Source organism: Saimiri boliviensis, chromosome 4, assembly GCF_048565385.1.
Source record: "Saimiri boliviensis isolate mSaiBol1 chromosome 4, mSaiBol1.pri, whole genome shotgun sequence".
NCBI lineage: Eukaryota > Metazoa > Chordata > Mammalia > Primates > Cebidae > Saimiri > Saimiri boliviensis.
In genome coordinates, this window is record NC_133452.1 from 91,812,032 (window position 1) to 91,834,928 (window position 22,897).

At 35.9% G+C, this 22,897-nt stretch overlaps 1 protein-coding gene across 3 annotated transcripts in view; it reads right to left on the bottom strand.

Moving 5' to 3' along the window:
- Positions 1-22,897, bottom strand: part of CYP39A1 (cytochrome P450 family 39 subfamily A member 1) — a 93,946-nt gene that overhangs the window by 15,812 nt on the left and 55,237 nt on the right. For all 3 annotated transcript variants that reach the window (XM_074397866.1, XM_003923074.4, XM_010333971.3), the window contains exons 9-10: positions 16,827-16,922; positions 15,872-15,960 (exon numbers count right to left, since the gene is read on the bottom strand). In XM_074397866.1, the coding sequence (XP_074253967.1) occupies positions 15,872-15,960; positions 16,827-16,922 (185 nt within the window). The remainder of the gene's footprint in view (positions 1-15,871; positions 15,961-16,826; positions 16,923-22,897) is intronic.

Here is a 22,897-nt window from a genome sequence, read left to right on the forward strand (position 1 = left end):
AAAAAATTACCACAATCAACCTAATTAAGAAAGCTATCACCTTATGTGGTTACCCTTTTTTGTGTGAGGGAGAAGTGGGATGAGAAAATTTAAGATCTGTTCTCTTAGCAAATGCCAATTGTATGATCCATTATTATTAACTATAGTGACCATGCTGTACATTAGGTCTCCAGAACTTATTAATCTTACAACTGAAAGTACTCTCTGCCTGATATCTCCAATCCCCCCAATCCCTGGTAACCACCATTCTGTTCTCTGTTTCAATGACTTCAACTTTTTTAGATTACACGTATAAATGACTTTACTTAGGATTTGTCTTTCTGTGTGTGGCTTATTTCGTTTAGTATAATGTCTTCCAGGTTGACTCATGTTGTTGGAAATAGCAGGATTTCCTTTTTTAAGGCTGAAAAATATTCCATTGAGATGTATATATCACTTTTTTTATCCACTCATCAATCAACAGACACTTAGGTTGTTTTCCTATCTTGGCTACTGTGATGAATGCTGTAATGAGCCTAGGAGGGCAAGTATCTCTTTGAGATACTAATTTTGTTTCCTTTGGATATATATATTCAGAAGTGGAAATATATATATTCCATATATGGAAATATATATATGGATGATCTCTCTATTGTTAAAAGTGGGATATTAAAGTCCCCTACTTTTATTGCATTGACATTTATTTATTCCTTTAGATCTGTTAATACTTACTTTGTATATTTAGGTGCTCTGATATTGGGTACATATATATTTATAATTGTTATACCCTCTTGATGAATTTATTCCTTTATTATATAATGACCTTCTTTGTCTTATTTTACAGTTTCTGAATTAATGTCCATTTTGTCTAATCAAAGCTAACCCTGCTATCTTTTGGTTTATATTTACATGGAGTATCTCTTCATCTCCTTCACTTTCAGACTATATGTGTCCTCAAGGGAGTATTTTATAGGCAGTATATAGTTGGGTATTGTTTTTCTTTGCTTGCTTTGTTGCTTTGTTTTGTTTTTTGTTTTTTTGTTTGTTTGTTTGTTTGTTTGTTTGTTTTTTACCAATTCAGTCATTATGTGTCTTTTGACTACATAATTTAATCCATTTTCATTTAAGGTAATTAATTATAGGTAAGAACTTACTACTGCTATTTCGTAAAAATTTTCTGTTTTGTAGTTCCTTTGTTCCTTTCTTTCTCTCTTGCTATCTTCCTTTCTGATGTGATTAGTGTTTGTAGTGGTATACTTTAATTCATTTATCTTTATCTCTTGTGTATCTACTGTAGCTTTTAGACTTGTGGTCACTATGAGTCTTACAGAAAGCATACTTATAGCAACATATTTTAACCAAATAAAACAAGTACTACACTATACCAGCATACCTATCCAAGGATACACTCAAGTCAACTTCATTCACCTAAGAAACTCTACATTTTATTTTTTCCCACCCCCACATGCATTATATGTTTTTGATGTCATAATTTACTGCTTTTTATATTCTGTGTGTCTTTAAAAATATTGTAGCTATAGTTATTTTTAATACTTTTGTTTGTGTTAATCCTTTTTTTCTGGAGTTAAAATGTATTTACATAACAACATTTTTGCATTAGAATATTCTGAGTTTCATTATATATTTACCATGACCAGTGGCTTTTATACTTTCATGCATTCGTATGTTATTCATTTGTATAGTTTCATTTAAGCTTGAAGAAGTGCCTTTAGCATTTCTTACAAGGCAGGTATAGTAGTGATGAACTCCTTCAGCTTTGTTTTTCTGGAAATATCTTTATCTCACCTTCATTATTGAAGGACAGCTTTGCCAGATAAGGTATTATTGGTTTTCAGGGTGTTTTTTTCTTTCAGTAGTTTAAATATTTTATCCCATTTTTTCCGGCCTATCAAGTTTCCCCTGAAAAGTCCAGTAGAGTTTATAAAGGTTCTCTAGTATGTGGCAAGCCACTTTTCTCTTGCTGCTTTCAAATTTCTTTGTCTTAGACTTGTGTGTGTGTGTGTGTGTGTGTGTGTGTGTGTGTGTGTGTGTCTTTTTTTACTGTACTTTAGATTCTGGGGTACATGTGTAGATCATGCAAGATTGTTGCATAGATACATTCATGGTTTTTGACAATTTGATTATAAGGTGTCATGGTGAAGTTCTCTTTGGGTTGAACACGTTTGGAGACGTTTGAGTTTGACAGGTGAAATATCCATATCTCTCTCAGGGTTTGGGAAAATTTGAGCAATTATTTCTTTAAATAAGCTTTCTTCCCCTTTCTTGGTCCTCCTTCTGAGACTTCCATGATGCATACATTGATTTCATTATTAGTGTCCCTTAAGTCCCATAGGTTTTCCTTACTCTTTAAAGTTTTTTTTCTCCTTAGTCTGCATAATTTCCAAAGATCTATCTTCAATCTCAGAGATACTTTCTTCTGTTTGGTTGAGTCTGTTGCTGAAGTTTCCTATTGCATATTTTTCAGTTCCAGGATTTGTGTTTGCTTTATCTATCTCTTTGTTTCACTTCTAGTTTTATTCATGTATTGTTGTTCTGATTGGTATTATTGAGTTGTCATATATCTTGCTGAGCTTCTCTAAAATAATTATTTGGAATTCCTTTTTAGGAAGCTTATAGATCTCTAATTCTTTAGAGTTTCTTACTAGAAAATTATAGTGGTCATTTGGTGATGTCATTTTCCTTGGTATGTGTATTTATGACCTTGCAATGATATCTGTGCATTTGAGGGAGCAGTCATCTCTTCAAGACTTATGGGCTGGACTTGCAGGGAAATACTTTCATTTGTCGGGGAGTGCTATGCTAAGTGAATAGGATGTGGTGGCATAGTCTGTGCAGTTCCATCAGCTGCTATCAATCTCTGGAAGGACTGTGGGGGTCCTCCGTGGTCAAGGTTGTGGGTGTATTTGGAGGCAGTAGCAGTGGTGAAAGTTTTCAAGGGCCTTAGAGTCAAAGCTTGCTGTGGTCCTCCTGCTATTCTTTTTCCTTGGGTCTCTTCGGACACTGAGGGAAGTCTTAGCCAAAGGGATCCTCTTGGTGCTGGGTCTGTCACAAGAGCATGCTGGTAACTACAGCAGCATCGGTTCCACGGCACAGGTACTTTTGTGGCAGTGGTGGTTCCAGTATTCAGGGCATATGTGCTCAGAGCAACATCAGAGCCAGAGTCCTGGGCTGAGGAGTGTACGGAACATCTGTAGCACCTGGAGAATAGGCATACTTTCCATAGCAGTGGACTTCATCAGTGTCTAAGACAGGCATTTGACAGTCTTGACTGATATACTCAAAGTAAATGAATCTCAGTTCCTTTAAAAAGTACAGTTATTTAGAAAGCACTTAACTTATATGATTAGCAAATGCTAATATAAGATTTTATGGAGTTCAATAATTATTGAAAAAAAACTCTTGCTTTTAAGGGAATTATATTACTTAGGATACTTTTGGTTGCAAGAAACAGAAAACATACATCAGATTGGTTTCTATATTGAAAGAAACACATTGCTTTATGTAAATTAAAAAAAAACCTATGGCTAATGCTTGCTTCAGGAAGAGATCAATCCAGCAGCTCATGGAGTCAGTTTCTACTGCTCTGTTTTATGTTATCAACTTCAGCCTAATATTGTCTGCTTTTCTAGTCCCAAAACAGCTGCACCAGTTTCTGGGGTCAAATATGTCTTTATGAAGATCCTGGAAGGAATAATTTATTTTGACCCAGAAGTCTCTACAGAAACCCTAGTAGTTAATTTTCCTGCTTAAAACATCTGCCAATACCTAAACAAATCACTATTGGAAGGGATAGAGGGGGAAGGGATGTCATGTGTTGACTGTCTTAGGGAAGTGTTCCATCAGAGCTGGGAGTGGAATCAGTGCTTCAGAATCCCTATGCATATCCAAGTGAAAATTAAAACTATCAGAAACAGAGGAGAAGGAATTAGGTAATGAGGAGATAATAACCTATGGACAATATTGTAACATAGCACAGTTTTAATTCTAGTCCTCGTTTCTTAGGAACAAATTTTTGTTTAAGCATTAAAGATACCTAGCTTATTAAAGAATAGTCACTCAGTTAAGATGAGATGGAAAAGCCCATGGGAGAAAAAAAGAATATCCAACCCTAAGTGGTCTTTGTCTCTCTCCATAGATATATATCCTGTCTAGGTATTCTGTGCACAAGACAGAGGCTGGAGATCTATTTTGTAAATAAAAGGAAAAGAGTGTCATCCTGAAATTTTTGCTCAGAAATAAACATAGTTTGTTTTAGAATCACTTTGGTCTAAATAGCAAAAACGACTCAATTTTTTTAGGGAGCCAAGATGGCCAACTAGACACAGCCAGGAAGAACTTCTCCCACTGAAAGAGACCAGCATACTCTGAATAGGTCTTTGGAAAGCATTAAGAGAGGACAGAGAAAGGACACAGACCATAGGCTGAAAGCAGAGGAAGTAGGCAAAACTTCAGGGGGTTGCCAAGCATCAGGACTCATTTCTGGCCCCAAGAGTCTTCTAGGGAAAGGGTGAGTGAAATAGGCACACAGCTCCCATGGATATTTGAACTGCCAGTGATAATTGCCTGGAGAGTTGGCAGAAATAGAATTCCAGCCTGCAAGGAGCCCAGAGGGTTTGACATGGGACTGTCTGTAGTGGATCATGGCCATGGGCACTCATCCCACGGGCTCACCATACTCCTCTAGGTGACTTTAGTCTTTGTTTGCTGCTGGACTTAGAGAGAGCAGGGCTATCTTGTCCATTAGACAGGGCCAGTCTGATTTGAGCACACCCCAGTCTGCTGGCCTCTCACAGGGTCCCTGCCTGGCTGCAACCACATGCAGCACAGCCTCAGTTGCCCAGCCAAAGTGCTTGTCAGTGGCCACCATAATAGCTCTTTCACTGGCAGATGCTATATAACCATTAAAGCACTTGCCCCTTGCCAGCATATACCTACCTGCAGCCTTCGCACATTAATGTGCACTCACCCATAGCATCCCCCTTCCCCACCTCACTGGCATACACGCACACAGGGGCCTACCACTGTCCTTCCAGAGCACTTTTTCCAGAAACTCCAGTCAAGTATTGTTGCCAAAAGACTGGAAACACCTCAAACGCTCCAGCGGAGCAGGTGCTTAACTTCAAGGGGCTCCAGAACAAAGCTGTGGACCTACTCTCAGCCCTCCTGGGTTAGAGCACCCAGTCTAGGAGTACTGAGCTGAGCCTTGGGCCTCTGAAAATATCCAGATATAAAATCAGTCAACTAAATCCAACTTATACCACAGCCAAATCCTCAAGAGCATTGTATTAGTACATTCTCATATTGCTATAAAGGAATACCTGAGACTTAATTTATGAATTAAAAAAGGTTTAATTGGCTCATGGTACAGCTGGCTATACAGGAAACAGTGGCTTCTGCTTCTGGTGGGGTGGGCAGGGGGTGAACTTCAGGAAGCTTCCAATCATGATGGAAGGCAAAGGGGGTGCAAGCTTCTTATATGGCAGGAACAGGAGCAAGAAAGAGATGGAGGATGTGCTACGCACTTTTAAACAACCAGATCTCATAAGAACTCAGTCAGTGTTGTGAGGAAAGATGCTAAGAGAAATGGTGCTAAATAATTCATGAGAAACATCTTTATTATCACCTCCCACCAGGACCCACCTCCAAAATTGAGGATTACAATTCAATATGAGACTTGAGTGGGGACATAGATCCAAACCATATCAGATATCAAAGAATGTAAGAAGCAAAAAGCCCCATCTAGAAGGCTGCCACTTCAAAGATTAAAAGAACATTAGCTCACACAGATGAGAAGAAACCAGGGCAAGAATTCTGGCAACTCTGAAAGCCAGAGCATCTTTTTAATCTCCAAATTACCACATTAGCTCCCCAGCAATGGTTTTCAACCAGACTGAAATAGCTGAAATGACAGATATAGAATACAGAATCTGGATGAAAAGGAAGCTCATCAAGATATAGGAGAACACTGAAACCCAATCCAAGGAAAACAGTACAATGGTCCAAGAGTTGAAAGATGTGATAGCCATTTTAACAAAGAACCACACTAAACTTCTGAAAATGAAAAATTCACCACAGGAATTTCAGAATGCAATTGGAAGCATTAATAACAGAGTAAAATAAGTTAAGGAAAGTAATTTTATAAATTACTTTTTCTGTATTTTTGTCTGCCTGCAATGATTTGAAGGAGCAGTCCTCAAGCCTTGAGGTTGTTATTTGCTGCCACAAAAACACACTTAAGTACATAGACCACTGACCCTATAAAGCAACTACCCAATCAAGTCTACTTAAGAACTAGTGAACAACATGGTAACAAGATCAAATCTTCACATATTAATATTAACTTAGAATATAAATGGGCTCAGAACCCATTTAAAAGGCACAGAGTGGTAAGCTGAATAAAGAAACAAGACCCAACTGTATTCTGTCTTCAAGAGACCCATTTCACATGCAATGACACCCAAAGGCAGGGGGATGGTGAAATATCTATCAAGCAAATGGGAAACAAAAATGAGCAGGGATTATTATTTTTATTTTAATCAAAAGAGACTTTAAACCAACAATGCTTGAAAAGGACCAAGAAGGTTGTTACATAATGATAAAGGGTTAAATTTAGGGTTAACTTTCCTAAATATACATGAATCTAACACAGGAGCAACCAGATTCATAAAAGAAAATTCTTAGAGGCTTATATTGAGACTTCGATAACACACAATAATAGTGAGAGACTTTAACAACACACTGAGGGTGTCAGACCAGTCATCAAAGCAGAAAACCTAACAAATATATTCAAAATCGAAATTCAATACTTGACCAAATGGACCCAAACAGACATCTACAGAATACTCCACCCAACAACAGAATATACATTATTCTCATATGCACATGGCACATACTCTAAGACTGACCACATGCTGGGTCATAAAAGCAATACTCAACAAATTCAAAAAAATAAAACCATACCAACCACACTCTCAGACCACAGTGCAATAAAAATAGAAATTAATACCAAGAATATCTCTCAAAACCATATAATTAGATGGAAATTAAATAATCTGCTCCTGAATGACTTTAAATAATGAAATTAAGGCATAAATTTTAAAACATTCTTGGAAATAAATGAAAACAAAGCTGCAACATACCAGAATCTCTGAGACACAGCTAAAGTAGTGTTAAGAGGACAGTTTATAGTACTAAATCCTACATCAAGAAGTTAGAAAGATCTCAAATTAACAACCTAATATCACCTACAGGAACTAGAAGAAATAAGCATAAATCAACTCCAAAACTAACGGAAGAAAATAACTGACCAAAATCGGACTTGAAGTGAACAAAATTGAGATGCAAAAATCCATACAAAATATTAGCAAAACCAAACCTTTGTTTTATGAAAAAGATTCATAGACCACCAGCTACATTAATAAAGAAAAAAAGAGAAAAGATCCAAATAAACACAATCAGAAATGACAAAGGGGACATTACAACCAATCCCAAAGAAATTTTTTTTTTAAACCCTCAGAGAGTATTAGGAATACATCTATGAACGCAAACTTGAAAACCTAGAATAAATGGATAAGTTCCTGAAAACATACAGCTTTCCAGGATTTCACCAGGAAGAAATTGGAATCCTAAACAGACTAATAATGAGTTCTGAAATGGAAACACAACTCGTTATTATACTATAATCTAATAACCAAAAAAGCCCTGGACCAGATAGATTCACAGCTGAATTCTGCAAGCTATACAAAGAAGAGCTGGTACCAATCCTGAAATTAGTGATCCTGAAATTCTTTCAAAAAATGAAGGAGGAAGGACTTCTCCCTAACTCATTCTAAGAGGACGGCATCATTCTGATACCAAAATCTGTCAGAGACAATGAAAAAAGAAAACTTCAGGCCAATATCCCTGACTATCACACAAGCAACAATTCTCAACAAAATACTAGCAAATTGAATCCAGCCATATACCAAAAACCTAACCCACCACATCTTGTATCCCAGGAATAAAGTGTACTTTATTTACTTTAACTTTATTTACCTTAAAGTAGACTTTATTCCTGGGATACAAGGTCGGTTCAATATATGCAAATCAATCAATGTGATTCATCACAAAAACAGAACTAAAAACAAAAAATACATTATCATATCAATAGATGCACAAAAGGCCTTTGATAAAATTCCACATTCCTTCGTGTTAAAAACCCTCAACAGACTAGGCATAAGAGGAACATATCTCAAAATAATAAGAGCTATCTATAATAAGCTCACAACCGACATCATGCCGAATGGGCAAACATTGGAACAGAGGTTTCCAATCCTATCAACGAGAAGGCCTTGAAAACCTAAAGACAAGGATGCCCAACTCTTATCCTCCAATTCAACCTAGGACTGGAAGTTCTATCCAGAGCAATCGGGCAAGAGAAAGAAATAAAAGGCATCCAAATAGGAAGAGAAGAAATCAAACTATCTCTCTTCACAGATGATATGATTCTATCACTAGAACACCCACTGTCTGTCCCAAATCTCCTAAAACCAATAGACAACTTCAGTAAAGTTTCAGAATACAAAATCTATGTGCAAAACTCAGTGGCATTTCTAAGCAACACACAAGCTGAGAGTCAAATTCAGAATGTACACCCATTCACAACAGCTACACACATAAAAACAAAATACCTAGGAAGACAGCTAACCAGGAGGCAAAATATCTTTAAAATAAGAATTACAAAACACTGATGAAAGAAATCAGAGATGACACAAACAAATGGGGAAAACATTCCATGTTCATGGATAGGAAGAAACAATATTGTTAAAATGGTCATACTGCCCAAAGCAATTTAAATATTCAATGCTATTCCTATCAACCTACCAACGTCATTTTTCACAGAATTAGACAAAAAGTATTTTAAAATCCATATGGAACCAAAAAAAAGCCCAAATTGCCAAAGCAATCCTAGGCAAAAAGAACAAAGCTAGAGACATCGCATTCCCTGACTTCAAATTATACTACAAGGCTACAGTAACCCAAACAGCAGGATACTGGTACAAAAACAGACATATAGACCAATGGAACAGGTTAGACAATCCAGAAATAAAGCTGCACACCTAAAAATATGAGATCTTCAACAAAGCTGAAGAATAAGTAAGCGATAAAAAAAAGCAACAGGGAAAGGACTACCTGTTCAATAATTGGGGCTGGGATAAACTAGCTAGCCATATGGAAAAGATTGAAACTGGACCCCTTCCTTTTGTCATATATAAAAACCAACTCAGGATTAATTAAATACTTCAATATAAGACCTAAAACTATTAATGACTCGAAAAGAAAATCTAGGAAATACCATTCTGGACATAGGGCTTGGCAGGGATTTCATGATAAAGTCTCCAAAAGCCATTGCAACAAAAACAAAAATAGACAAGTGAAACCTAATGAAACTGAAAAGCTTCTGCACAGTAAGAAAAACTATCAACAGAGTAAACAAGCAAGCTACAGAATGGGAGAAAATATTTGGCATCTGCATCTGACAAAGGTCTAATATCCAGAATCTATAAGAAACTTAAAAAAAATCAATAAACAAAACACAAACAACCCCATTAAAAATGGGCAAAGCATATGAACAGATATTTCTCAAAAGAAGAAATACACATGGCAACAAGTATATAAAAAGTGTTCAACATCACCAATCATTAGAGAAATGCAAATCTAAACCACAATGAGATAATGTGTCATACCAGTCAGAATGATTATTACTAAAAATTCAAAAATAACAGATGTTGGTGAGGTTGAGGAGAAAAGGAAATGCTTATACACTGCTGATGGGAATGGAGAACAGTTCAGGCACTATAAAAAGCAGTTTGGAGACTTCTCAAAGAACTTAAAACTATCATTCGACCTAGCAATCCCATTATTCCCAAAGGAATATAAATGATTATACCAAAAATACACATGCACTCATATGTTCATTGAAACACTATTCACAATAGAGACAATATGAAATCAACCTAGATGCCCACTGACAGTGGGCTGGGTTTAAAATAATGTGGGACAAGGTGCAGCAGCTCATGCCTGTAATCTCAGCACTTTAGAAGGCCAAAGTGGGAAGATCACTTGAGCTCAGAAGTTCAAGACCAGCCCAGGAAACATAGTGAGACATTGTCTCTACTAAAAATTTTTTTTTTTAATTAATTGGGTACTATGGCATGTGCCTGTAGGCCCGGCAACTCAGGAGGCTAAGGGAGGAGGATGCATGAGCACAGAAGGATGCTTGAGCACAGGAGGTTGAGGCTGCAGTGAGCTATGATCACACCAGTGCACTTCAGCATGGGCAACAGAGCCTGTCTCAGAAAATAAAAGGAGGGAGAGGGGGAGAGAGAAGAGAAGAGAGGAGAAGAGAGGAGGGGAGGGGAGGGGAGGGGAGGGGAGGAGAGGAGAGGAGAAAAGGAAAGGAAACAAAAGTATGATACACAATAACACCATGAAATACTATGCAGCCATAAAAAAGAATGAAATCCTGTCCTTTACAGAAACATGGATGCAACTGAAGACCATTATCTTAAATGAATTAATACAGGATCAGAAAACTAAATATAGCATGTTCTCACTTCTAAGTGGGAGCTAAATTAATGTACATAGATACAAAGAGGGCCTGTTGAGGGTGAAGCATGGGAGCAGGGTGAATTTCAAAAACTATGTATCGGGCACTGTGCTTACTAGCTGGATGACAAATCATTTGTACATCAAACTCCAGAGAAACTCAATCTATCCATGTAACAGACCTGTGCATGTACCCCTTGAACATAAAATAAAAGTTGAAAAAAGGAAATAAAGATCAGCCTTGAATTGCTTCTTCTGTTTTTGACAGACTTATATCTTAGCTTCATAATGAAGTATCAAAATGAAATGGCCAGGAAAATAATGACTGCAATCTTGCCAATGGTTTCTATGCTCCTTTGAGTGAACTCATTGCTCCTTTGCAAAGCAATGAGAAGAAAGCAGCATGGCTAAAAATCAATAAGGATTCTGATAACCTGGTTCAGAGTCTTTGAATTAGCCACATTCACCTTTCCCATCTTCATTCCTAAACTTCTTTTACATAATCTCCAAGACATGTACACACTACTATGAAAACGTTAGGAAAAAATTATACAAGTAAATACAGTTCCTTTAATTATATTTAACAGCTAGAGTTAAAGGGATGCATTTGTTTATGGAACAAATTCCTCAGAATAAATTGGATTTTTAAGTTGTCATTAAATCCATGGGGATTTAAATTTGTTCATTTCTTAAAAGCAATCAGCTATTTCTAAGTATAAAAGAGAAAAAGCTACTAATAACTCTTCTCAAATACACGATTGTGCATATACTTTACTAAATAAGGCACAACTCTTAAAGTGGCATTATCTTTAACATAAATATATAGAAAAAATGTGCTCAGAGCATCAAAAATCCTAAATATATGGTTGTATTGCTATCACTAACATATAGGTACATTATATTTTTATGAGAACTTAATTTTTTCCCTCTTTTGAAGTTTGATACTACTGCATCTTAGGAAGCTGAGGTTTCTTTCATGTTGTTTACTGATTACTCTCATCTAGTCCAAAAGCCTTTTCTAATCCCCCTTCCTCCTAAGTCTTACATATCTGAGTCTTCTGGCACTTCTCATGTGCCATGTTAAGCTGTTAAGTAGGGCTTGTTTTTCATATTGCTATGTCTCATTTCCCCAACCACATTATAATCAATTCAGAAATATTATGAGTCTTTAAATCTTCCCAGTTTTTAACAAAGTGACTTGGGCGAGAATATAACATTCTCAAGGAAAGGGTCTTCATCTGATTTGCTTTCCATGGTAACTCCTAGAAACCCTATCTCGACACATAGCACACGCTCAGTAAATAGCTATCGAATAAAACGGTTATTGTATGAATATTAGATGCTCAAGAGATGTTTGGTTAAAAACAGTACTACTAAATGATTATTAGACAAAGCTCTGATTTTAATTAATTTTCCAGTAGCTGTGTAATTTTCATTAGAAATTCAAGACAAGTCCATGACTTTATGGCCTGGGACTCCCTAGAATACATGAAAGAACCCAAACACACACACAAAATAAAATGCATACGTTCTATTCCTGAGGAATTCATGCTTCATTTTTACTTCTCAAGTATTGCAGTCTTCCTCTTGTTACACCCTCTTCTTATCTAAACATGCCTCTGTAAGCAGATTAATCTTGCCAAAGATCAGGGTTGTTGTTTTACATTAGAGTTTAAACCATATCAATTAGCACAATGACACAGCCAACCAGGCATCCTCTTGCAAGAATTAGAACCAAGGAAAATCAAGCTTGTTTGGCTTTGGTGTGTATTCCAGGGGACAAGTATAGCAAGTATATCCCTAAGATCATCAATTCTCAGAGATGCTCACTCAAAGTTTTCCTCTATGCTGAAAGTCCTCTGTCTTATTCCGCCATTTAAATCTTATAGTTTAATGTGACACTGTCCACTATAATAAGACTCTTCACTTTGCAAGCTACAATTTCTGAAGAAGTCTGGTGGTTCATGCTGCTCTTTCATGTTTTGTTTTCTGAAACAAAACAAAACAAAACAAAACAAAACAAAAACAAACCACCAGACTTCTCCAGCAGTAGGATTACTAGATTTCCCTCCACGTGCTACTAGGAAGTGCCTAGCAGTGGAAACCTCCTCCAAACCTACTTTCAGAACCTCCACGAATAGGAAGAGGAACCATAGTTCTTCCATTCTGATTTTTGGTTGTTAGCCAATGGCAGCACCACGTACTTATTTAGTTAAATCAACAAAACCTTGTGTTTACTTGTGAGAGGGGTTCTCAAACCACTTCAGTGGCTTGGACTCCAAGAAGTGACAGCTGCAAGGCCATAAGAGTGTGTGTTCATGACAAACTTTGATCATCAGCCATATTACGGGCAACTTTCTCTGACTCACTGAGTATTTAGTGCATGAGAAAATAAATTGGCTCCTGGAGCACAAATCAAGAATGAGTGCAATTTTCTGAGGATTACAACTAAGGATTTGTGGGATTAAACTTCCAGTGCAAAAAAAAAAAAAAAAAAAAAACTATCTTGGTATACATTGTCCAAATGAAGTCATTTGCTTTCCTGAACAATTTTCTATTTTATTTCTCTTTAGAAACAAAAAATTTCATGACCTGGCTGTTTAAAGTAAATAACAGACAAAATTAAGGACATTTTAAAACAGAAACAATAGGAAACTAAACAAAGTTTCTTAAATAGGTCACATGCATTCAACATTTATATTTAACTGGTATATTATATATATATGTGTGTGTGTATATATATATATATATATATATATATATATATATATATATATAATCTATATATTTTGACACACTACCTTCAAAGGAAAACTTAAGATCTTGCTCCCAGACTCTCTCTTGTTCTTGGTTTTCCTATTTCCACCATCTCTACCAGCCACCTGACTTAAAGTCACAAAGTCCACCTCAAAGTCTTCCTCTCACCTGACCCCCACTTCTAATCATCTTCCAAGTCTGATAAATTCTACCATTCCATGTCTCACATGTAGAATATTAGCATAACCATATAACCTAAGCCATACTTCACAGAAATCCATTCTGCCCAAACCCTTTTAGAACTTTATTAGTGCCATGTGAGCTGCATATAAACTCAAATATCAGGTATTAAGGGGCCTTTTCAATTGGGTCAATGTATCTTTTCAGCCTTACTTCTCACCACTATCTATAATCTGGTCCCAATAACAGATAGTGTAAGGCCCTAAGCCACATGCCTCTGTGCTTAGAAACCCTTGCTCATTCTGTTGTCTCAAGCTAAAACTTCTTCTAGCCCTACAAATGCCACTTTCCCCAGGAAATCTTCCGAGATCATCTTGACCAGACATATCCTTTCTCTCAACCAGAAATCCTTGTAGTTATTTATTAATTAAATGTCCTATTTGTCCCTACTAAGTTGTTTCTCATGTGGGTTGAGAACATGTCTTACTCGTGCTCAAAGCCCCTATGGTACTCAGAACACTGCCTTGCACAGAGTAAGAGCTCAGTACACTTTAAAAATATGTAGTTTCTGTCTAAAGAAGATACTATTGATTGAGTTGCAGCATCATGGTTTCATTTATTATACTAATTACTTTCAAACCCCGCAAAATGTCTGTTAGCCTCAAAAGCCATCATGAAAGATAGTAATAGCCCCTCTTGGAAACAACAGTCAACAAGTAATCCCTGACAACTGGCCCATACTATATACTCCATTGAAAGACATTTCAGTCATTGGTTTAAAATACTGCTAGCTGCAGGTCAAAGATGGTTATAATAAATTCTTTAGTTGCTACTGGTAATATATATAAATATATATGCACCTGAAAAAAGTAACATCTATTGTTTTTAGTAGAGTTATTCTGCTATTTAGAAGAGCTACTATGGTGAGTATTCAGTACACCGTGGGTATCCAGCTCTAAACAATGGAACCCTCAACTAAAACTGCCTTGGAAAGTAATGATGCTTATTATCTAACATAACAGAAAGTAGACCAGCTTCTCAAAATTGATGAATTCAGTGACAAAATAATATTACTGAGATTTCAGGGATTCAGGCTCCTACTACGTTTCTGCTTTGCCATCTACAGACTGCCCCATCATACAGCTTATTCCTCTTGAACTTGCTGCTAGTAATATCTGAGAGTGCGTGCTTCCTCGTTCATATCCAATGGGACAGGATGAAGGGGGTCTCATCCTGAAGAAGTTTCTTCTTTCACTCTGATTGGCCAGTTTAGCTCAACTTTTTACCTCAGGACAAACAGCTTAGCAAAACACCAGGCACCAATTTGCTTTGGCTTAGATTTATAGAATAATATCTAAAATGAGGATAGAATTTCCATGATTGGCTAAAACTAATTAATACTATTTTAGGGGAAGTGTAAATTACTAAAAGCATACCGATACTCTAACACACATGAAAAATGGGAGGATGGAATGGATATGGTGGAGCAAGTAATACGTAATAACTGTAAATATGGACTGGCATTACTGTTCAAATAATGAGGATGACTGACTTCAAGAAACTATGATTTTTCAAATATAAAAATGTAATGGATTTTTGCATTCATTGAGTGAGATTTTTGTCACAAACAGGTACTGACATTCCCCCTACAGAATCATCCCCAATGAAGAAATGGGACATAATTAAGGTAGATTATAAATTCTATGAAGTCAGAGGCCATGTCCTTCTTCCTCAGTACTCTCTGAAGCTTAGCAGAGGGCCTGGCACAGATGAGATATTCAAAAACCTTTTCTGATTGAAAAAATAAAGATAATAATAACTTTCATTAAACAATGGACACCTGCATTAGAACAGGGTATTACCTTGAGGAGGAGTGCTGGGTGCCACATTAATTTAACTATAAATGATATCAAAAGGAAGTTTTCACAAGCCTAACACCATAGACAAAAACCACCTATGCTCCAAGCCAAAGATGTTCTATAACCCTAGAAAATATCAATGACAATGGTATAGTAAAAGAAACATAATTGTTTGTTTTTAAAGAAGGTAGCACTCAAACCACTTCCAATTATTTGTATGAAAGCTGGCAGTTTGAACCATAAATGCTGCTTTTATGTGGCATCTGCCAAGTGTAATATTCTCTTCTCATGAAGTCCTCTATCAGAAGCCACTTTAGATATTCCTACAGACACTGCACAAGACCACAGGTCAACCAGACAAAATGGGTTTTTCTGGATTTCCTTATAGTTTAAAATGTATGTATGCGATTAAGCCAAAGCTGTCCCCCTCTGAGTCATCATCTTTCTACAGACTTTCTGGATAAATGTGGCCCAGCTGTCTCACTGACCTTCCAGGACACTGGAACTTCCCACCTCCAAATGCCATGAAGCAGTCCAAGAAATAGTGCTTCTCTAAATTTGCCTTTTTCCAACGTTCCTGTGGGAAGAAAACATTTTTTTTTCCAAATCAGCCTTATATAAATAAGTTTAGCTTTATTTCTCTAGGCTAAAAATGATCTTGTACAGCTAATCCTTGCATATAAAGTTGCAGGGTTGTTGGTAATTTTTTCCAACCTGTTATTAATATTAGACACAATTGTGGTTTTGGAACATGAACTTATAAATAAAAAGGTTTTTAAAAAATTTGTTAAGTGGTAAATGTAAATGATAATGTAAATCAAGCACAGAATTGACCTAAGAAGAGGAAGACTATTTATAATAAGGTCTCAGGCTCTGTCATAAAATTGCTCTTGATAATAAATTTAGAAATAAGACGCTGACAACCCTGACTGTTGGAAAAAGCTGGGGATGCAGAATGAATGCGTCTGGGTGCCATTTTTGACAGTTTTACCTAAAGGTAGAGGACAAACTAAATGACCTCTTAACATTCTGTTCAGTCCTGTAACATCCCAATTCTAAGAAATCGCTGATTACGGTTTTAATTTGCTTTATTTACATTGTTTTTGTACTCCTTGGAAACCAATGAAAGAAGCAATTACCTGAAGAACATAAAATAAGTCTTCTATCAAAAATAGGCATATTTGCATGAACACACCCTTCTGGTTTCATGTAAAATTTATTGTAAAGTTAGAGAACTTTATTACAAAACTTTTCTAATTGATCTGTAAGAGCTGCACTGTCTATTGCAAATCTGTTCTATACTTTGTAGTCAACTTTGTTCTTAGTCATGAGAGAAATATGGCTGCTTAATTATATAGTCCTAGTTAATTTGTGAATTTACACTCCTGAAATAAAAAAGAAATTAAAATTAAAGAATAATATATACTGAAAGAGATAACTTACAGGTTTGAATAATTCAGGTTCAGGAAAATACTTTGGATTTCTATGCAGCCAAAATGGAGACAACATCAACAAGTCACCAGAAGGTATGATGTAATTCTACAATAGAAAAATCAGCTCCAAATCATTTTTTTGAAATATACTTTAAAGAGAGTTTAGGCCACTAAAAATAATGCCACAATTATATTGTGGTGAAGACATACATTTTATAATTGACTGTGAGAAAATCTAATTTTTAATATTTATATAGTTATATAATATTTAATTATAAATATACAATTTCATAATATGATATCTATATAATTCTGATTAACATGTACATATATTCAGTTACATAGAAGGATATATTAGCGAAATGTCAAAATTTTAGAAAGTAGTATGAGCCCACTCTAAGTGTAGCTTTTGATGTTTGATATTAGGGTTTGTGACCAGAGTTCTCAATGACAGAAACTATGGTGGAGGCTCATGTTATGCAACAGAAAAATTGAATCCTGAGACAGGAACAAATGGCCATGGTAGCACTGAGAAGAGGGGCAGAGAGTCTCCTGTTCCTGTGGATACTGATGACTGTTAGGGCAGGAGCAGTAGACTTTTCTTTTTTCAGTCCGGCACCAGTTATTAGGACAGAAAAAAATTGAAAACAACTGGTTAGGAAGACATAGGAAAAGGCAAGTGTTGTGTATTTATTTGGTTAGGTTTGTGTTTGGGGCCACAGTGTTTGTAGGAATGAGGATAAGCAATGTGCTTCCTCAAGCAGCATAGTCTACATTGTCCTTCCTGATCCATATGATAATAGATTTTCATGATCTATAAATGATACCAAAAACTAAAACCCATTTCATAAAATCTCCCTGTCATCACCATGTTCAGGAACCACAGAACAAAGAGATCTCCCAAATTTTATAATTGCTAGATAGCTACCAACTTCACTAAGGTAAAGATATTTTATTAAGTAATTCACACTGTCCATCATCATAAGCCACATCTACTTAACTTTGTATAATTTTGAAATGTCCTCAAGATATTTGCAAAATTTTTACCTTAGGTTTACTTATCTGAAGCATAAACAACTTACGATTAAAAATACGTCATCTGCTGGGTGTGGTGGCTCATGCCTGTAATCCTAGCACTTTGAGAGGCCTAGGTGGGAGAATCCTTTGAGCTCAAGAGTTCAAGATCGGCCTAGGCAACATAGGAAGCTCTTATCTGTACACAGAATTAAAAATATTAGCTGGGTATGATGGTGCACCTGTATGCTCAGCTCCTTGGGTGGCTGAGGTAGGAGAATTGCTTAAGCCCAGGAGGTTGGGGGTGCAGTGAACTATGATTGTGTCACTGCACTCCAGCCTGGGTGACAGAGTGAGATGCTGTCTCAAAGAAAAATTAAAATATGTCTTTTACTGGTAGCTATGAGTGGAATATGGGGTGGGGACATCATCATTCTTTTAACCCAGGAGAACCTCTGTTGGTTCTAGTGGAAGATTGCTTGAGATCTGGCAATTTCAGAATCAGGAGAGCTGGAGAGACTCACATCTAAGACTAGGAAGGAGTGAAGCTTTTGCAGTCACCCTCTTATCATTTTAAAATAGAAAGAGACCTCTGAGATCCCAATCCTGTCTGTTTGTTTTACTTCTGTTGGAAGTGAGGCTAGAGAGGTCCTGACTCACTCTGGAATCAGCCACAGAGGGCTGTGAGTGTACTTTGGAGCAGGGTTGGGGACAGCACAGGGACAGGCCTTCAGTCAGGGCAACCACAGCCCTTCCCCTTCCCACTGCAAAGTCCTCTTCAGTTGCTGTTGACCTGTGATCATGACTTGGAGGCTGCTGACTGCTGCAGCCTACAAAGCAGGTTAGCTAAGGGAGGGGAGCTTCAAACAGGTCCTGAGTAACAGAATTACCACTAGCAACAGGGAAGAGACAAGAAAGAGGTTCCTGTTGCAGCAGCAGCAACTGCCAGACTGATAAGCAGCATGAAGGAAGTCTTAGCTGGTTCTATCAAGAAACCCTTTGAGCAAGCAGACACTGTCTCACTCAGCCTAAACAGTCCCTATCTTTACTTACACAGCAGAGGAAGCAAAAGATCAAGAGGGAGACAAAATAATTGCAGGAGGACAACACAGATCACTAGCAAAAGGAAGCTACAACTGCTATGTGTTGCAACTGCATCGCTCAGGTAGACAGAATTGAGCCTGGCCAGCCCACCTCACCTGGATGGTGTGAGGCCAAAATAAGCTTCATCTGCTAATCTAGAAGCGGGGTTTTCTTAAAAAAGAAGAAGAAAACTCTCTTCTTAAAAGAGAAGGCTGGACTCTCTGTTGTAATTCAAGAAGGGTGCTGACACCTAAGTGGGTACCAGGAATGTATAATCTTAAAGAAAAGGAGGAGTCTAGAGGCAACACATCTATAGCAGGAGGTCTGAAGCACACAGCATTTTCTCCTAGCTCTTAACCAGAGGCTTGGTTGGTGTTTGTTACCAAAAAAAAAAAAAAAAAAAAAAAAAAAAAAAAAGTGTTTTACAATTAAAGAATATATTCTTTTGTATGATAAAAACTGATCTCTACAAAAATTTTGGAAAATTCTGAAAAGTAGAAAAATTAGAAAAGAAAACACAGAGTTCTGACACTCAAAGACAGTCATCAATTAGCTATACTTCTTTCCAGTATGTTTATCTAGTAGTAATAGATTTTTTGTTGTTGTTGTTAAAAACAAAGAAACAAAAAAACCATGTTACAAAGTTAAGTGAACCAAGAAAGATTAAACTGGTTATTCAGGAGGATCAAAACTATGTGTTTTTTTTTTCCTTTTAATTGTGCATTCATGGTGAATAATTCTTCCTCCAATGACTCTTTAATCTTTCATTGGGTAGATTAAACAATAATTAATGTAATCATTCCCTACTTTTTTTCTATAGTAAATAGTGCCACCATAAGCATTTTCTTCCACACAGCATTTTTTCACATAAATTCCGTTAACACAGATGTTCAGATGACACAGGACATGGATATTTAAAGGCTATTAATGCATGTTATTCAACTATTTCCTCAAATTTTGTAGCAAAATGTATTTCTAACTATAATTTATGAGAACATAAGTTTCAGTGCCCTTTTATCTATAATCTGAATTTTAATGGTTGTTTTGGGTAGCCATTTACATTTTGATGTTATGTTGACAGTTTTTCCATTTATTTTACCCCATAAATGTTCTGTCCTGATTAACCTATGTGACAATCATTCTTTACTTAGTGATTCGTGTGAGTCTTTAAATATTAAAATTATATATAGTTGTGTTGTATATTGATGTTTACAGTATATTCACATTTGAGTTGTACTTTAAAAAAGAGACATTAAATTTTAATATGATACATTTAAATCTGTTTATCCTCTTTGTGGTTTCACTGATTAATGTTAAAATCAGACAGCCCTCTTCTTTATATTTAAAAAAAAAAAAAGGTAATGTTTTGGAAAACCATACTAATATATTAGCATGTAAGAGCTTTCTTATTATTTTTAAATGAATCACCAAAGTAATATTTTAACAATTTCTCAGTTTAAATTTGAAATTTAGTTAATATTAAATTTAAAATAGACATAGACAAAAACTTTTTGGGATCTTCAATAATTCTGGAGAGTATGATGAGATCATGAAACCAAAAAGTTTGATAACTTCTACTTTAGAAGTTTAAAAAAACACCCATTTTTAGTCAGTCATCCCAAACCACATATTAATCTCTTCCCTTTACACTAATTTATAAGGAGTCATTTATCTTATATTAAATTTTTATGTATAAGGGAGTTAATTTCTTTGTTATCTTTCCAGTTTGTTCAACTGATATGAACATCTGGTCTGACACCAGGATCAGAACATTTTAATTTTTTTTTAGCTTTATAACAGGTTTTAACACCTTTAAAGGATAATTAACGTTCCTCAAGTACTCATCTTTTCCAACACTTTTTTTTGTTTCTCTTTTATGGCTATTCTTGAAGATAAACTGTCTAACAAACATATAAAACCTTGAAAAGAGAATACAGGGAGAAGTTTCAGAGTTTTGGAAAGTCAGTATAATAAAGAGAAAGAAGGAATACAGTAAAGCAAAGAAAGTAGAGAGTGTCCATCCATTTGAATTCATTCCATTTCCAGGAAAGGATGCGAAGCCAAAAATAAACAGAAAGCCTGTTCACACTACCTTAGGGAAGGGTAGTGACAGAATACTTCTAGTATTCATAGTAAGGAACCTTGACGAGTTGCCCAATAGAAGAGAAAACATGAGCCTCTGTCATTACTTCAACATAAATAAGCACATGTGAAATGTGTTTTAAAATACAAATTTCTGGGAACATATTAACTTCAGTTCAACAAGAACATTCCACCTGTTTTCAAAAACATATTCATCTTGAAAGAACCAAATTGTATGAATTTATACTAAGGAAACAATTAGTAATATATACAAGGATTTAGCTAAAAGGATGTTCATCTTCACACTGTTTATACAAGTGAAAAATTGGAAGCCACAAACATATTCAAGAACAGGGACTGGTTTAAAAATGTATACTATATCCAATTGATATATTTGCTATCAATTCAAAATTGTGTATATGTGTTTTATTGACACAGAAAACTTTTCTGCCAGGCGCAGTGGCTCACTCCTGTAATCACAGCATTTTGGGAGGCCAAGGTGGGCGGATCACCTGAGGTCAGGAGTCCAAGACCAACCTGGCTAACATGTTGAAAGCCGTCTTTAATAAAAATACAAAAATCAGCCAGGTATGATGGCACACGCCTGTAATTCCAGCTACTTGCAAGGCTGAGGCAGGATAATTGCTTGAACCTGGGAGGCAGTGTTTGAAGTGAGCTGAGATCTGCCACAGCACTCCAGCATGGGCAACAGAGTGAGGCTCCATCTCAAAAAAAAAAAAAAAAAAGAAGAAGAAGAACACTTCTCATATGAATTAGTATAGCAAAATTCCAGTGGAATTTCTTTAAATGCATACACCACATGAAAAACATCTGAAATTACAATACCAAAATATTCACAGCAATTGTCTCTGACTTAAGAGATTTTAAGCAATTTTTAATTTATTCGTTTAACTTCTTTTTATGGACTCCTCCCCTTTCCCTATTTCTTGTTATGATCTCCTTTTCCCCTGTGGTATAAATACCATGTTTTACCTCTTTAATAAGAAGAAAAAGTTGTGCCAGTTATTATTTCTGAAGATAAAATCTCAACTCTGCAGGGAGAACTTCATAGTGATTAGGTTAGCCTTCTTAGAGGAAAAGCTGTTTGTTTATTTCATTTACAAAAGAAATAGTAAGTACAAGAAAAGTTTCATCTTTTACAAATACTGAAAAGATATTGTGAAAAATAATGAAAGAAAGTCCTAGAGCATGCCCAGAAGATGGCAGCCTGTGCATATTTCTGGGGTTGCCCCACTACTGAGATAGTCATGACCAACTGCTAAGGCTTGCAAAAAGCCTGGATATACTTAAGCCTCATGTCCTCTAAAAGAAAGCATGGATATAAACAGGTAGAGGTAAGAGACTATTAATTTTTTAAATCATTTCATGAATTGTTTTAGATAGCTATCCTTTTTAATTTAAAAAAATTCTATTGTGAAATTCCAAGTTGCTGGTGCTATAAAATAGTTCAGTATTGTAACAGGATTATATGCAGTGAATAATAAATGTGTTTATGGCCTGTGGCTAGTAATCTACTATTAAAACATAATTCAATGATAATCATTAAAAAGGAATGTACATGTAAAAAGATGTAAATAATTACCACATTAATGTAACCACAAAGTAAAACAGTCTAAATTCTGAAGAGCCAAAAATCAGTAAATATTTATGCTATCAAGAAAATGGACTATTATGTGACCACTGAAATAAACATGAAAACTCTCTAGATGCATAAAAAGTGAAAAATTAGTGTTAAAAAAATGTTTAATGACAGATTTAGATTTACACTGTGCTGAACCTTTGGTTACTTCATTAATGTCATACAAAAAGAATATTAGATAATTCTAGTAGAACATTTAAGAGGTTGTGGGGATGGGTGATTGTGGATGCAAGAGTATACAT